This window comes from Aedes aegypti, chromosome 3, assembly GCF_002204515.2.
Source record: "Aedes aegypti strain LVP_AGWG chromosome 3, AaegL5.0 Primary Assembly, whole genome shotgun sequence".
Classification (NCBI taxonomy): domain Eukaryota; kingdom Metazoa; phylum Arthropoda; class Insecta; order Diptera; family Culicidae; genus Aedes; species Aedes aegypti.
In genome coordinates, this window is record NC_035109.1 from 60,607,259 (window position 1) to 60,624,687 (window position 17,429).

Genomic DNA, 17,429 nt, shown 5'->3' on the forward strand with positions numbered 1-17,429 from the left:
TCGTTTTCATACTCGACAACATTGAAACACTATATTTGCGTTGAACACTGTTTATGCACAAGCACAAGCAAAATTTTTTTAACTTTAAGTACAATTCCACAATACTGAATATTACAGTTATTTAATAGTTAGGTCAAGTATCTACATATGTACAAATAATCTTAGGATAAAACCTTGGTGACCGTTCACCAACTTGCATGAAGTAGCACTAAAACTGTAACCTTTGAATCTCTTTAACCTTAAATTTCTCACAAACCATACATAATGGTATTCAATAATTTGTCTATAACATCGATGTTACTGAATCGATTCACCAATTGAATCGAATCTTTTGAATCGAAGTTTTTGAATGGTTTCAAATCGAGTTCGAGTTGAAGTTTATGAAGTTTGAAATGAGACCTAATGCATTCAAACATCCTTAAATTATATCAGTTTTGAGTTTCAATAGAACAGATTTACTACTCAAATTCAGTTTCCTTTTCATCGGCTCGTTGAGGAATATTCATCAAGTTCAACAATATGAATCGAATAAAAATATCGAATGGAGAAAATTCATTCACCTGATTCCAGATACCCCAAACAACGATTCAAAAAATCGATAAATCGAAATAAAAACATCGATTTTCTGAAAATCGATTTAAAATCTTCCAACGCTATACAGGGGGATAGCGGTGATAGGGGTGTATTACGGGGTGGGTAGAAGCCTCATGTCAAACATGTCCAATTTGCGTTTTAAACAAACAAGAAGATAGTTTGAAACGCAAGTCGCGTTTAAAATTTTCTAAATAAGAATCGTTCTATTGTTTTTTTCCTTAGAAGATGCAAAACTCAATTATAAACAACTTTAGTGAAGTGTTCATACATTTCAAATCAACCGGTACAAGGAAAAAAACCTTTCTGCTTACTTGTCTATTCGTACCATTATACCATGTACCATAAACGAATCTTCAATTTCTAGAAAATAAGTCCTGATACGATTGCACCCATTCAGCTCTCACTACGCAATACGTATGTGACATGGCAGAATATTTTGTCATGATGTCAATCAGCTTCAGCAAATTCTCGGAAGGAGATTCGTCTAACAGGTTTCAAGTGATGAGACAAACTTCTCTTTACAGTTCACACAAATTTAACGGCAAAATGGTTCAAGCGTAGGCCGGCACCCTCCGGAGAAACAGATGTCAATCAGATGTCAGAAACTGTGTACCTGTGCAGCAAACAGGATGGTTTGGTCACATGAATTGAAATGGTTCTGGAAATTCGTTGTTCTTTTATTTAGAACGACTTTGTAACAAGCGTAGCTGAATCATGTTTCATAAGAAATTAATTTGAACCGTATCTCGTCAACGGCTTTATGTAGAAGATGTTGACAAATTCTATCTTTCTGTTGTGTGTTAGGTTACAAGGTAAAACACTCAGCGGAAGTTAAATGGTTGGATTTTTGATATTTGTTACCCTTGCTGTGTAATCAAGTGAGAAGAATTCAAATTAGTATTTATCTCTCACTTTCACTTTCAATGATTTTTGTTTCGTACCATCGAAAAAAAACATCAATGGAATACATTTTTATCGACATAAGTATTCATTTCTGAAATCTTCACTTCAGTCCAAAAAACTTCAGCACTATCTCTCCCTGTTTGCACTCAACCCCACTGCTCCATTTTAAGCTTATGCATATTTAACATGGGAAACGCTGGCAGTCAATACTGGTCCCATTAATTATAATCAGAAAACTTTGCAGAGTCGTTGCGGGTTTTGAAGTTGGCGAATGATAAAAGAGATGCTCTGGACATCAAACGGTGCCGGGTGACTCCAGGCGGACCACTCAATGCACCACCACCACGTGTAACAGGGTCATAAAAAGTCCTGACGTGACTGACCGGATCCATTGGGGGAAAATCTGGAAAAAACGGATGTGGCCATCCATTCTGCTGGGTAATTAAGCACGCAGAACATGAATTTTGAAGTGACCTCTTTTACGATGAGCATTCGCCGGCCATCACTTGTTTGATGTTACACGATGGCCCTGTAGGTTTTACGAAAACTCGCGGTATAAAGATCGGTTTGAGACCTAGCAAAAGGGCTTCCAATTTTTCTGAATTTTTCATATGCTGCCGGTTTTCAATTATGGAGATGCAGATATTTTCATCTTTTAATTTGGTGTTTGTACATTTTATATCAAAGAAACGAGAAAATAAATATATTGAATAATACTCAATATTATACTAATACACTCAATACTCGCTCTTTCTCAAGGGTGATACAGTTAATGTTGATAAAAGCGTCGAAATGAGCAATCAGTTCGATGCTTTGAACAGATTTTTAGAATATCAAATCGAAGCCACCTCTAGCCCAGGCTGTTTGATTCCAGCAAGGAAACAAAGAGTGCGGCCAAAAGTGGTCAGTTTTTCTGAATTTGGATGATTTAGGCATTAGGGGAATTGATTGGATGTGATATAATCATCAAATACTTCATAAAACAGTGATTCTGTAGCTTTTAAATAGCAATGTGAATTATCTTTTTATTACTTTACCTTAAACAAAATGTGCTACATATCCGTTACCTATAAACCATTCATCCATACCTTCTAACATTTTTTTGATTCGATTTTGGATTTTCGTTCATTGTTCCCATAGCAACACACCTCGCACATAACACTGCCTTTCACAGTAATAACGTTCCATTCAGCGCTGCATTCTCCTCAATACTTGAGCTCACCAGGGCATCCAGGAAGAACTTCGGTACCTCCAGCTCGAATTGCACCATTATCATCGTGTAGGTGGCCACCGTCGACAGGATCTGAAAATAATTTAGTTCAGTTTCGAAATGAGATCCAATCGCATTGATGCGATGATTCTGTTACAGGCTACAGGCAATTCAAACGACGATATCAACGTGGAAAGGTGTCGTCATTTGATGCACAGATGACGGGATTACATTACTGAATGCCATCAAGCTTAGGGGAGCTTGGGGGATTGGTTTCCGGTCAGTAGGTCGGATTAGTGCTCGTCGAACCCTTTTAAAACAAATTCCGTTGCCTTCGGGCGCAGTAAAGCTAAACATAAGTACCCCAAACCGATGTTTCATCCGGTTTGGGTTCCGACCGAACGGTCAGTGCAATATTGGTGCACGGTGGGTAACCTGAAACTAGCCCGCGGTGGGTCTGAAACCTATATAAACGAAAAATGACCTTCAATTCTGCACCTGTAATTGTGAAAAATATGATATCCTACTTCTTCTTTTTCTTCTTGGCATTACGTCCTCATTGGGACAGAGCCTGCCACTCAGCCTGCCATTTTCGCATTCGTATCTCGTGTGACAGATACGATGATATTCTATGCCCAGGGAAGTCAAAGAATTTTCCATTACAAAAAGAACCTGGACCTACCGGGAATCGAACCCAGACACCTTCAGCATGGCTTTGCTTTGAAACCGCGACTCTATCCACTCGGCCCCATGATATCCTAGCATCCTTTAAATTAGTTTGAAAAGCAAATTGGAGTTTGCAAAAATAAATTTTCAAAATAATATTGTGAGATGGGTAAAGTGAGCAGGTCTTGTAAAAGAAGAAAAGAGTAAAGTAAATCACAATCCTTTACCCTTTGTAGTTTAGTGCTTTTGTTGTGATGCGTGTAGTAGGTAGTTAAAACTTTAATAATAATTTATTAACATTGGAATTTTAATAGCTGATTGTTCTGGGTCTATAGAATGGTATGAGATCTCATATTACTCCCTAAGGTCCTAGTTCAACCCAATTATTCCCTTGACCTTTTGACTTGCTTGCACTTTGCCCTGCCTACAATCTTCGGATAGCGGCAGATGTGCGATTTCACAATATCAAATAAAATTTCTTACGCAATTATTATAATTATAATTGAATATCGACTGTAGTAGAAAAAGCATATGATGAAAAATAACAACATTATTGCTGTTAAACATATCCTTTCATTTCATTGAGAGCTTACAAACTCACAAATAAAATGTTTGGATAGTAAAAACTTTCTTCCTCGATTGAAATATTATTCCTACATTTTATAATTCAAAAATAACATGTTCATAAGTAGAAGTAGCAGTGCTTCGAAAAGCCCAAGCAAGACGGTTCGTTTTCGGGACACCGAGTAGTTTTACGGTTCGCGTTGTGCGAGTGCGAAAAGATATACGTGTTCAGTCGAGGAGGGATTATCAACTGGTGAGCTCGTTTCATGCTTATAATGACACATTTTTTCATGACAGCGTTAATTTTATGTAATATTGAAACCAGCTTTGTATGGTTCGTCACTACAAGTGTCGGCATTATGCCTGCTTTATATAATTTATAAACACATATATTTTCTCTCTTTAACGTTACTAAAAACATCTTTGGAATGGTTCAACATTATGGATGTTGAAGTATATTTTAAAACTCCTACCAAAAACTTTTCATCTCGAGACAAAAATGTACAGCGTTACTCTTTTGTACTTCTTTGAACAAACTATGTATGGTTCGTCATTACAAGTGTCGGCATCATTGCTGTTTCATATTATTCAAAATATATACACATATTTTTCTCTTTTCGCCATGACAAAAAAAAAACATCTTTTGAATGGTTCGACATATTGGATGTTGACGTATTTTTTAAATCTTCTACCAAAAACTTCTCGTGACAAAATGCAAGGTTTAAGTTTAGGTCGTATTTTTCCCCTTATCCATGGATCGCATCACTGACAAATGGTGACTCCCAGATCTTTTCCTCCCTCACTAATAAACACCCTTCCCATGCTGATTGTGGAGATGCAGAGGTATTCTCGGTCTTTAGACGCAACGATCATTACACAAGAACATTCCTTCCCCATCCCAACTGACTGTAAGGACTTGGCCGGCGCCGTTATTGATCAATAATATTAGATCTGCTCAAATTGTACTGTCTGGGCTGCGTTAAGAATGGTGATCGCTCGATAGTTCTCACATTCTAACTTATCACGCTTTTTGTATATTGGGTATATTACTCCCTCCTTCCATTCCTTCGGTATCTGTTCTGTATCCCAGATCCTGGCTATCAATCGGTGCAGACAAGTGGCCAACCTGTCCGGGCCCATTTTAATAAGTTCCGCTCCAAAACCATCCTTCCTATCTGCTTTGTTGTTCTTGAGCTGTTTGATAGCATCCTTAACTTCCTCATCCTTAACGTCTCCCTCATCCGCTGTACTGATGAAGCCATTCCTCCTGCTGTCTTGGTCTTCCTCCTATGCGCCATTCAGGTGTTCATCGTAGTGCTGCGCCACCTTTTAATCGCCTCACGTTCGTCCGTTAAGATACCTCTATTCTTATCCCGGCACATTTCGGCTCGCGGCACAAAGCCTTTGCGGGATGCATTGAGTTTCTTGTAGAACTTACGCGTTTCTTGAGAACGATACAGCTGCTCCATCTCTTCGCACCGCAACTCTTCCAGGCGGTGCGTTTTATCCCGGAATAGATGGGTTTGCTGTCTTCGCTTCTGTTTGTATCGTTCCACGTTTTGACGGGTGCCTTGCTGCAGCATCATCGCCCGCGCTGCATTCTTCTCGTCCAAAACCTTCCACTCAGTTGACATTATATTTCGGAATTCACTTCACCATGTGGCGCTACAGTATGGTAAAAAAATAGGCATCGTTCACAAATTACGTACCGTAAATTCGGGTGTAATTGATCAGTAGGGTGAAATTGATCACCGTGTCACGCGATTTTATTTCTTACTAATAGTGCACCAAGCTCAGTGCAACTTATAGTAAATGAACGTTGTTGGTCTTAAATAACGTCTAATTGTGTATAGTGAAGTTTTTTGTGCCACAGAATGTTTATTTCTATGAAAATAATGTAAAATTCTAGAATCAAGTTTAGTGTGAAATTGATCATCATCTATAAACTTCTAGTTCTAAACAAGGATTTGGACATGGTGTAAACCTGAAAGTTTGTGAGGATGCAAACAATATATCTCCAAAACAGATTTTACTATCAAAACTGTTACCATTTTGCTCGTTTTGTTGAAAAATTCAATTTTCTGCAACAAAGTAGGGAAATCCCTGGGAAATTGCCTACATTTAGGCATTTTTCGTGGTATTCTTGAAATTTGATTATTGATTATTTCCATAAATATTGTCTTGTTAAGAATTTGGCAAGCAGATTTGGATTCAGGAGGCCCAAATTAAGTATGTAAAGTTGTTTTCTAAACTAACAATAATAACATTGACAAGTGATCAATTTCACCCCGAAATAGGATTCCCCGATTTTTAATTTTAAACCAGATTTTTGGCACTAACATTACATTTGTTGAAACATTTCGGTACATGAGCCAATGAGGTTCACCGTCGTACTTGTTTTCCTGCATTTAGTTGTAAGATATTGATAACAGTTTAGAAAGCATACCAAGAAAACAGTGAAAAATGATCAATTTCACCCGAAATTACGGTAACGCTCTATGGAGAGTAAAAAGTTGGGTCAAACGTTATGACCAAAACAAAAATAAAAAAGAAAAACATTTCCATGTTGAATGAAGTCTGTAGGTGATGCAATAAATTAAAAATAATGAAGATGACCATAACGTATCAAATGCAGCATGTGTCATATGAAATAACGCAAAGAAAATGAGAAAAAAGTCGTAAAAGCGCAATTAAATGCATTTTTATAGTTTAACTAGTTAAAACAAAACAATCAATAGACCGCTTCTGGCCAAAAGTTCTAAGTGTCATTTGAAAGTCATAAAATAACCCATTAAAAATCACAAATCGCTAGGTGCGTCAATCTGCGTCCAAACTAATGCTATTAGTCCAAAAAAGCCCCATAAATATCGATTATATAGAGACAACTATTTTACCATAAGAGATAGCAAGTTGTAATGTTTAGCAAAAACATGTAGTTTTGGTAGATGAACAATTTTGTAGAAGGCACAAACAATGTCAAAAATGTTAGAAAAAAGTTATATTAAAATTTGCATTTTTAAGAACATATCTCCATGAGTACCAAAATAGCCTCTAATATGGCACCTGACTCCCCCCTTCACTTTCCCCTCCCTCCTCCCACGCTTCTCACAGTGTTTTCGAGAGCGATCACAAACAATGTTTTTTTGGAGTAATGAACCTTATTGTAGAGGGTTAGTTTCTTAACTGAAAGCATTCCATAATGTATTTTTCACAAATTATCGGTTTTTGAATGCAAACACGTAGTTATTGCTGTGATTTGTGTTGTAAAATACCACGCACTACCGAATCTCTTCTTCTTCACGCACCGAGATATTGTTTGCTGGCTTTTTTGTGCCCGTTCTAGAACTCAATTTTAGTCGTATTTCTACTCACCGTAGCACTTCAAAAATCTAATGGAATACTTGAAACACATTGATTTTTCACGCACAATGCTCCTGGGAGCAATAAATCACTAATATTAGTCAATTTGTGCTCGAAAACAGCACCGGAACGCGAATTCACTGAGCCAACATTGTTTATGAATCGGATGCGCCGCTCTCACTGATTGGAAGAGATGTCAGTTTTTATGTTTGGAATTAAAATTGTTTGGATATTCATACACTTGCTACAACCACGTATTTAACAATTTCGTAAAACTCAAAAGGTGTACAATGTCACAAGTGTTGTAAAACATTTGTATGCGTGAGAAAAACAATGTACGACGCAATTTAACAGCAAAAATGAATATAAGATATTATACAGTACAATTGACTGTAGAATTCAAATGCATTCTGATGGCAACTTTCTCCACCCGTGAGAAGTGAGAGAAGAGAGGAGAAAACTGCCAAAAAAGTTAACAAAACACGCATGGTGTTAAAAATGCTTACAATTTTGGTCAAAAAACATGTTTTCACTACCAAATGAAATAAATTGTGATTTTGGGCTCTTATGAAGTTGTTGATGAATTCATTTCGACAATAATACTTTTGTATGGAACGTGTGCTAGTACTACTGCCTACATAACTCTGTGGGTGGAGGTATACATGGAACATGATGATTTATTTTTGGCCGACACACATAGGCTCGAGTGGGTGGCAACATTATGTTTACGTGCTCAATGAACTTTCACCTTAAGGGTCTTTTTAAGAAAAAATGAGATTTCTTGTAATGTATAAGAGATATAAATTTGGTGTATCCGACAAAGTGTCTTGAATTTACATGTGCTACAACTTTGCTGAAGACCTCAAAAATATACCTGCCTGCCGCCGCATTCACCACCAGGCCGACTTTTGTTGCTTCACGTTTCAGGTGGATGTACAAATCTGCCACCGTTCTAAATGTTCTGCAGAGAATATCCATACCATCCACGAAGCAAGCAAATTGGCTGGATCTTGTGAAAATCGTGCCTCGATTATTGAACTCGACTCTCCGCAAGACACCTTCTAGCGCGATGTTGAACAAGCACGAAAGTCCATCAACCTGTCGAAGTCCCCGGCGAGATTCGAACGAACTGGGATGTTTGCCCGAAATTTTCACGCTGTTCTGCGTTGGACGGTGTCATCGTTGCTCTTAATAGTCTTGTGAGCTTCCCGGGAAAGTTGTACTTGTCCACGATTTTCCATAGCTCTTCGCGGTCGGTAGTTTTCACATTCCAGTTTGTTACCCTTCTTGTAGATGGGGCATATGACCCCTTGCTTCCACTCCTCCGGAAGCTGTTCCGTTTCTCAGATTCTGACAATCAGTCGGTGCAGACAGGCGGCCAACCTCTCCGGGCCCATTTTGATGAGTTCAGCTCCAATACCATCCTTACCAGCTGCCTTGTTATTCTTGAGCTGGTTGATGGCATCCTTAACTTCCCTCAATGTGGGGGCAGGTTGATTTCCTTCATCCGTCGTGCTGACGTAGTCAATTCCTCCGCTGTCGTGACCCTCTGCGCCTGTGTTCTCCGTACCATTCAGGTGTTCATTATAGTGCTGCTTCCACCATTCAATCAACTCACGTCCGTTCATGAAGATGCTTCCGTCCTTATCCCTACACATTTCGGCTCGCGGCACGAAGCCTTTGTGGATTGCTCTCGGCAGCGTTGTTGATGGTTGTTTTTGTTGCTCCAGCAGTCCTCAAGGCAACGTTTTCCGGCAACGCTACCTCGAGATGCTGCGCGTATTCGGTTGGGCCAGTCGTGCTAGGTTATACCGAGGCGGGCGACATTGTTGATGACGGATAGGTTTGGGCGCAGTTTCACCATCACTAGATAGTGACCAGAGTCAATGTTAGCACCACGATAGGTTCTGACGCCGGTTTTATCGGAGAAGTGCCGTCCATCGATCAAAACGTGGTCGATTTGTGATTCTGTCTGCTGTGGTGATCTCCAGGTGTATCGATACGGGAGGCTGTGCTGGAAATAGGTGCTGCGAATGGCCATGTTCGTGGAGGCGGCTAAATCTATCAGTCGTAGGCCGTTCTCGTTCGTCAACCGGTGGGCGCTGAACTTTCCAATAGTCGGTCTGAACTCCTCCTCCTGTTAAAATCTCCTATGATGATCTTGGCGTCGTGGCTTGGGCAGCGGTTCGAGCTGCGCGTAAAATGCGTCTTTGTCATCATCAGTGCTTCCGGAGTAAGGGCTATGCACTTTTATGATGCTGAAGTTGAAGAACCGGCCTTTGAGCCTCAACTTGCAGATTCTTTCGTTGATCGGCCACCACCCGATCATGCGCCTTTACATACCACCCATCACTATACAAGCAGCTCACGTGTGCTGCCGCAGCTCTGGTAGATGGAATGGTTACCTCTAAACGGTCGCACCAACGAACCTGTCCAGCACACCTCCTGCAGCGCTACGATGTTGAAACCGTGGATCTTCAGTACATTGGAGAGTATGCGTGTGACCAGGGCCTGACACCAACTCCCTAGAATTCCGGAGGACCATTCCCCCTAAATGTTCGGAGGACCATAGTGCGCAGTTTAGCTTAGAGTCCTTCTCTGGCACTCGGATGATGATCAGCCGCCCCTGACATAGAGAACAGGCGCTCAAGGTTTTGCAGAAGCAAAAGCTAAAGCAAACCCCCCCCTCTTTCCTGTCAGCATACGACCAGAGTTCCCACCGGGGTTGGCTACCCGATCTTCCCTAAGATTACTCGTACCCCGGCCAGTACCACGAGGAGGAGGACCGGCTAAGGACCACACAATGTGGTCTTTATTATTCCTGTAGGTACGCGAGGTACCAATGGTACGCCACGTCCAGCCATTTTCCGTGCCAGTGAATGCAGTGAATGGGAGTTTTTATTTATCATATAATTTATACCACATTCGTTTTTTTAGATAAAACATTTTCAAATTCACGGAGAGAATGCTAGAACACCATATCTTCAAATGGTAGGTACAGAATTGATGGTCATTTTTTACGTCTTTTTTACGTTCTTAGACACACCGTGAGCCATTTTCACCGGAGCCAGTAAAATTTCATTGCACCATCAAACGATAGGTACGCTCCGAATGGCGACGATTCCGTTTTTCCGTCCGTACGCAATATGGTCCTAAGCTGTGTGACGACGACGGTAGTTAGGAAAGTGGGCGACATATTTGCTCTTTGGTGCGGTAAAACCATTGCCCTACGTAGCTCGCACGTTGCGATAGGGACCGGAATCGGTTTGATCGCTACTGCACGCTGTGCTGCACAGAGAGTTCGAGACCGAGAGTAATAAAAAAATGGAACCATTATAATGGACACACCCATACACATATGCACATCGAGTACCTCTTAGAAACACGTGTTTCCGATGCGGCGGATGATGTTTGGATTGCAGTCCGGGATCCGGCAGAAATTGCAATTGGGTCGACTGGAAATGGGGTACTTTCAATCGTAATAATCCTTAGACGTTATTAACAATTAAATTATTGGACTTTGAGAACGTGACCATAAACACTTAAACGATCAAACATAATCAATTCAATACTTGGAGCATTTTGAGCCTTCCTCAGTCCCTAGTAAAATAATACAAGCTTATGGTCGTTTTTGTGCCGAAAAATCAAACAACTCAGTGTAATGATTGATTTCAGATCTGATGGGATTAAATAAAAGACACACATATTGAGTTAAACTGTTCGGACAATCCGAGTTTGGTCGCTGTGGCCATTTTGGTAAAAAATCATCTCGATGACTCTTACTTTGACAATCAAATTTAAGAAATATTATTGATGCCAAATTCTATTGCTTAGAATCTGTTGAAATAAAGTTATTTTTCTGCTTAATCATATGTTTAAAAAACAAATGGTCGCCATAAAAAATCCGAAAAAATCGGTAAAAATTCCCAAAAAAACTAGTAGCATCATCTATGGATAGAATCTCTTTTCAAATTTCTTCAAGAACAAAAAACGGTCAATGCCTGCAACCATTCGATCGCAAGTGTTGTTCCTCGGTAACGATGACGGTAATTGGCCGCCATTGGAATCCCATAGACATGCCCCAGAATCAGCGTGTTCTCGTTCCAGACTAGACAAAAAAACGAAAGAAAACACTGTCTAGAGATGTAGTCCCGATGCCTAATAGTTTTCCCTGCGTCCCCTCCCAAATGTGATGTAATCCCCTCTTTTGTAACTACCATTGTCGTCGTGTCGTTTGGTTTTTGTAGGAAGCGGGCTGTCGGAATAGCATTTGTACTCACCGAAAAGCACAGTGTCCAATCGAAAGAAAACATCCCACTGGAAACGGCCGGTGTCTGCTGTTGAAGTTGCTTGGAGAACAGCATGAGCTGAAGGGTTGGAATGTTTTTTTTTTTGTTGAGCAGTAGAGAGAAACATGAAAACATCCATTAGATAAAAATTGATGGGATATGATTGCATGTGGTGTAGCGTTAGGTGAACTGTGAATAACATTATTTTGAGTTGTTAAAGTTTTCTTAAGACATTATATATTCAGATCGACATAAAGCATGTCGAGATTTGTAGGAGAAGAGATGGTACAAAATTCTACGATTGCTTACAATATCTAAAAAAGAAAACATCGTTTATTAGATTTGTTGTTCGGCAATTAACGGACAAATGCCCTTATCCACTTTCGGAATATATAATACATTATGGAATTGAGCATTTTTTTTATTGACATAGAACTTGAAGGGCATATATTACTGATGGTTCGGTTTATGTAGAATATCCAATAAATCATAAAAAATGCCTTACATTGCGCTGTCCCACATAGATGTTTTGATGTGTTGATACACTTAAATATGCAAAACGGCATGGTCAACTTATAAAATTTTAAAACATTTTCTTGGTCATACCTACTCAACACTTCAGAATACTGTTGATCAAGATCTTCAAACGTGAGCTGAGCAATTCTCGCTAAAACCTGGCCTCCATCGGCACACATCGTTAGAATACAAATTGTATGTCACTGATCGCTAGTGTATGCAAAAACTTAAGGGTGGTCCTTCCGGTTTTCTCAAATTGGTGAATCCCTCGTACGCCAGTTAGCTAAACAGTTTGCGAAAAAGCCCATTATCATAGGAATTTCTTCGTGTGATATGCCTCATATTTCCCTTGGAACACATAGCAAACTTGAAGATAGATAGAGGAGTATAGAAGAAAGACACAGCTTTCATTTAAAAAAAAAATCAGTGGGGGTTGTGTACAAGACACGACCGCATGACGTTAACTACGCCATGTGATTTGCTGCATTTGAATTTAAGTCAATTGTCATATTAGCAACCTTCCAGAATGTAACGGTTTGTGAATTTAAGAACAGTGAGAAGCTCTTCGTTCGGAAAAGTGCTCCAGTTATCGATATCGTCATCGCCAATGTAAATTTCAATTTGTCGTATTGTGAATTATTCTTCTTCTTGGCATAACGTCCCCAATGTGACAGAGCCTACATCTCAGCTTAGTGTTCAATGAGCACTTCCACAGTTATTAACTAAGAGCTTTCTTTGACAAAATTGCGATTTTCGCATTCGTACATCGTGTGGCAGGTACGATGATACTTTATGCCCAGGGAAATTAAGAAATTTTCATTACGAAATTACCGATCGGGAATCAAACCCAGACACATTCAGCATGATTTTGCTTTGTAGCCGCGGACTCTAACCACTCGGCTAAGGAAGGCTCTTATTTGCAATTATTCGTAACATATCAGATATTGTATGATGTTACGAGAAGAATTAAGTGATTATAGCAAGTATGTGGTATTAGGAAATATTACACAATTAACTCTTTAGTACACATTTGTTGGCCCTGGAAAGGGCCGATTGAATTGTTAGATTCGAGTAACACAGACACATTTTGACGGCGCACAGACTTAAATTCTCCTCGCCCGAAGAGATTTGCGGTGGCGATGACGATGAACGCTTCTACAGGCGGCTTTGGCTGATTTTCTTCAGTCATCTCGTACAAATCTTGCATTAGAGCACACTGATTCCTGCAGGTCCAATTTTCAAAGCGCGAGCCAATCTACAAATCTTGTTCGATTTCACAAACCAGATGCTGGATTGGCAACTTGAAAATCTACATCTCAGCAGGCTTCTGGCAGCGAGCTACTCCTCGCTGAGCAGGTTCGGAGCACTTACCAGCTCGAAAGCGAAAATGGAATGAAACCGAATCTGACGTAGAAAGCATGTTTTATTACCTTAGAATAGCAAATGATGCTCCTCCCTTTCGTGTTCTTCTCTTTCTGATAGTCCAATCTGGGAAATGGGCATGTGCCAATGATGTGTTGGGCTGAGAATTACTTGAAAATCTCAAAAAATGCTAATGCGTAAGAAAAGAATGATTTGTTGAAAGGGTTGACATTTACTAAATATTCAATAATTAGCTATTGATAATCATTTAGTTTTATTTATTATGAAGGTAAATTTCTGATCCATTATTACAATTTCCAAAATTATTTTAATTGTGCAATTTGAAGTTGATTATAAAACTGAATTTAAATTCCACTAGAGTTTGTATCCTTTGACAGATACGCGTATTTCGACCTCAACTGTAAGGCCGTCTTCAGTGTCGTGTACTAGAGTCGACTGTGCAATTTTGTTACATGTGATAATTTTAGTCATCGAAGTTGTCCCATGAAATATGGGAAAACAAAGACGCTGTTTAAAATGCCACTCTATTTTACAATCGTTGTGAAATGTTGAGCACTCATCCCAACGGCACTGCAGCAGCGTCCTCGAAAGCATCCTCAAATTGCCGTATTGCCAATTATTCGTAATTAATCAGTTATTGAATGATGCTATGAGACGAATAAAAAGATGTGGTAAACACCTTAGGGAATATTACACAATCAACTCTTATAAACACATTTGTTGGCTCTGGAAAGGGCCGATTGAATTGTTGAATTTGCGTAACACGGACACATTTTGACGGCGCACTGGTTGCAATCCTCCTCGCCCGATGAGATTTTCGGTGCGGATGACGATGTGCGCTTCAACAAGCGGCTTTGGTCGATTTTCTTCAGCCATCTCGTACAAACAGCTTGCCTCTGGTAGCGAGGAGCTGAGCAGGTTTGGAGGAGCTCTTACCAGCTCGAAAGCGAAAACAGAATGAAACCGAATTCAACGAAGAAGGGATGCTTTATACCCTTAGAATAGCAGGTGATGCTCCTCCTTTCAAATTCTTCGTTTTCCTATCTGGGAAATAGGCTATATGAAACTGATGTCTGGGTAAGGGATGTACAAGATTAGCATCATGCTGATATTGCATCCTGACGGCACTGCAGCAGCGTCCTCGGAAACATCCTCAAATTGTCGTATTGTCAATTATTCGTGATAAATCAATTATTGTATGCTGCTATGAGATGAATTAAGAAATTATAGCAAGTATGTGGTAAACACATTAGGGAATATTACACAATTAACTCTTTAAAACACATTTGTTGGCTCCGGAAAGGGCCGATTGAATTGTTGAATTTGCGTAACACGGACACATTTTGGCGGCTTTGGTCGATTTTCTTCAGCCATCTCGAACAAATTAAAGAATATTACACAATCAACTCTTTAAACACATTTGTTGGCTCTGAAAAGTGCCGATTGAATTGTTGAATTTGCGTAACACGGACACATTTTGACGGCGCACTGGTTGCAATCCTCCTCGTTCGGTGAGATTTTCGGTGCTGATGACGATATGCGCTTCAACGAGCGGCTTTGGGCGATTTTCTTCAGCCATCTCGAACAAATTTTGGAATATTACACAATCAACTCTTTAAAACACATTTGTTGGCTCTGGAAAGGGCCGATTGAATTGTTGAATTTGCGTAACACGGACACATTTTGACGGCGCACTGGTAGAAATCCTCCTCGCCCGATAAGGTTTTCAGTGGCGATGACGATGGGCGCTTCAACAAGCGGCTTCAGTCGTGGCGGCGTGTTGTTGTTCCATTCGCGTTCCATTGAAAACTGAGCTGAGAATGCGAAAGGCACTCGAGACTTGCTCGCCGACCATGTTCACAGTCTGACGGCAAAAAGAAGAATGAGCGAAGAAGCAGAAATCGGTCTGCTTTTATAGTGCGAAGCGGAACGCAAAAGAAGCGTGGAAAACTGCTTGAACGTGATTGGTTGCGTAAGAAAGGGGTCGACATTTTCCAAATTTTCAATAGTTTATTGTCGATATTCAAGTTTTCTCCATTCGAGGAAATTGCTGTATACATTTCCGACCGATTGTTGGTAAAATTTTTAAAATCTATCGATAAATGACTAAGTTATTAGCGTTCAAAATCTTTCATAATTTCGTGACGGTCGCAAAATTTTAGATTTTCAATTGACACCCAGTATATTGCCGTAAGACGTAGTTAACGTCAAAATTGTGGTCGTTTTGAATTTGACCGCCATCTTGAATTTTGTCAGAAAACCGTTTTTTTACTCTTAGCGCACCGCTCTTTTCGATTTCTGAGATCACCATCAGAAAGCTGAGAAAAAATCTAGTAAGATTAGCTACAAAACTCAGTGAGCAATGGTATGTACCCTATGAAATGAACCACTTTCCTTATCATGTTCTACAATTTTGACGTATTTGGCGAGAGCAATCAATGCAAACATCATTTTTTGTACATGAAACAAAGAAGTTTCAATCGTTGGTGTGTTCTTCGAATCCAGTGAAAACCGTAACGCTTTATCTTTTGCTTCTTCGCTTTCCTGGCGTTACGTCCTTACTGAAACAGAGCCTGATTCTCAACAGGTAATAACATAGGATATTTTTTCTAAAGACACCAAAAACAATTTGAGTTTTACTTAGTTTGCAAGATGTCCATGAAAAACCTGTTTCGTATGTGCTGAAAAATAACACTTTTTACGGTGTTGTACTGAATGTTCAATCTTCTTATTTTTATTGCATGCTTGATACCAAGATCGATGGAATTCATGAAAAATGAATGTATCTTGAGACACTGAATCAAAAATTACAAATATATCATTTAGTAAATTAAGCTATCCGAAACTGGGGGACTGGAGGTGGTTGACCAAAAGTTTAGTTTGTCCACATTCAGTTTAAATATGGTACGAAATACCATATCATGGTTGCGTGATTCAAACTATATTGCCATATTCAAAATAATTACTAATAAAACTCAAATTTATGGCAATACGCCATTTTTTTTAACGATTTCCAAACATCCATACTTTTGCTAAAAAACATGCATATTTCAAGGATGCGTTATTCTACGCAATCATTACTCTTAATAATAGCTTTCTTTTCTTCTAATACACCATCTTGATTGGATCATGATTTCTCAATTTTTTGACTTTGTCCGGTATTAGGGTGCTGTCCGGTACTGGGGGATCTCCCCCTATGTCCTTTGAAGGAAGCATCACACTAGTCAACGGACTAGCATACAACACCCAATGGTACAGTCGAAATACGTTTCTGACGATAAGTTTTTCGGACTGAAGCGGGAATCGAACCCACACTCCTTGATTCGATGCGGCTAAATGGTAACACAATCGCACAGGCACGAAGCCCACAATCCGCTTCTATAATGCATATTCGGCATCAGAATGAATCTTCGACATATATTGTAAAATATTCATTCAACTATTTAAACCAAAGGTGGCATCGAATTCCAAGATGGCCGCCAGATTTCTCAACCTCAAAATAGTACGCCTGAGTATAGGCCTCAGCAGTGTTGTTCAGACTCATTTCCCCGAAAATAACATTTTCCGAACTACGAAGCCACGAACTACTACAACCATGCTCTATCCTCCTAAGATAGAAAAACAGATGGTTAAGCTTGAGTACTGCACACAAAATCGATCAATTTTGATCCCAGAGAGCCACAATTCAAGTTTCGGTGAAATGAAATGAGTGAGTGAGTGAGTGCGAATCATTTCACCGAAACTTGAATTGCGGCCCACCGAGATCGAAACTGTCGGATCCCATGTGCAACACTCAAGCCCAACCACCTCCCCCTCCATCTCAGGAATACAACGCACAGTTATAACAGTTCATGGCTTCACAATTCGAATTTCGGGGAAATGAGTCTGATCAACACTGGGCCTCAGCACTGTTTTTTTTTTCTCCAAGCATCCAAGTTTTCAAA

At 39.7% G+C, this 17,429-nt stretch overlaps 1 protein-coding gene across 5 annotated transcripts in view; it reads right to left on the reverse strand.

Annotated features, from left to right (window-relative positions):
- Positions 1 to 2,491: 2,491 nt before the first annotated feature.
- LOC5569827 overlaps positions 2,492 to 17,429 on the reverse strand; it is a 44,246-nt gene continuing 29,308 nt past the window's right edge. For 4 of the 5 annotated variants that reach the window (XM_021852519.1, XM_021852518.1, XM_001658684.3 and 1 more), the window contains exons 7-8: positions 11,578 to 11,664; positions 2,492 to 2,800 (exon numbers count right to left, since the gene is read on the reverse strand). In XM_021852519.1, coding sequence (XP_021708211.1) covers positions 2,666 to 2,800; positions 11,578 to 11,664 — 222 coding nt within the window. In that variant the 3' untranslated portion in view covers positions 2,492 to 2,665. The remainder of the gene's footprint in view (positions 2,801 to 11,577; positions 11,665 to 17,429) is intronic. The other variant, XM_021852520.1, reaches the window with a different exon arrangement.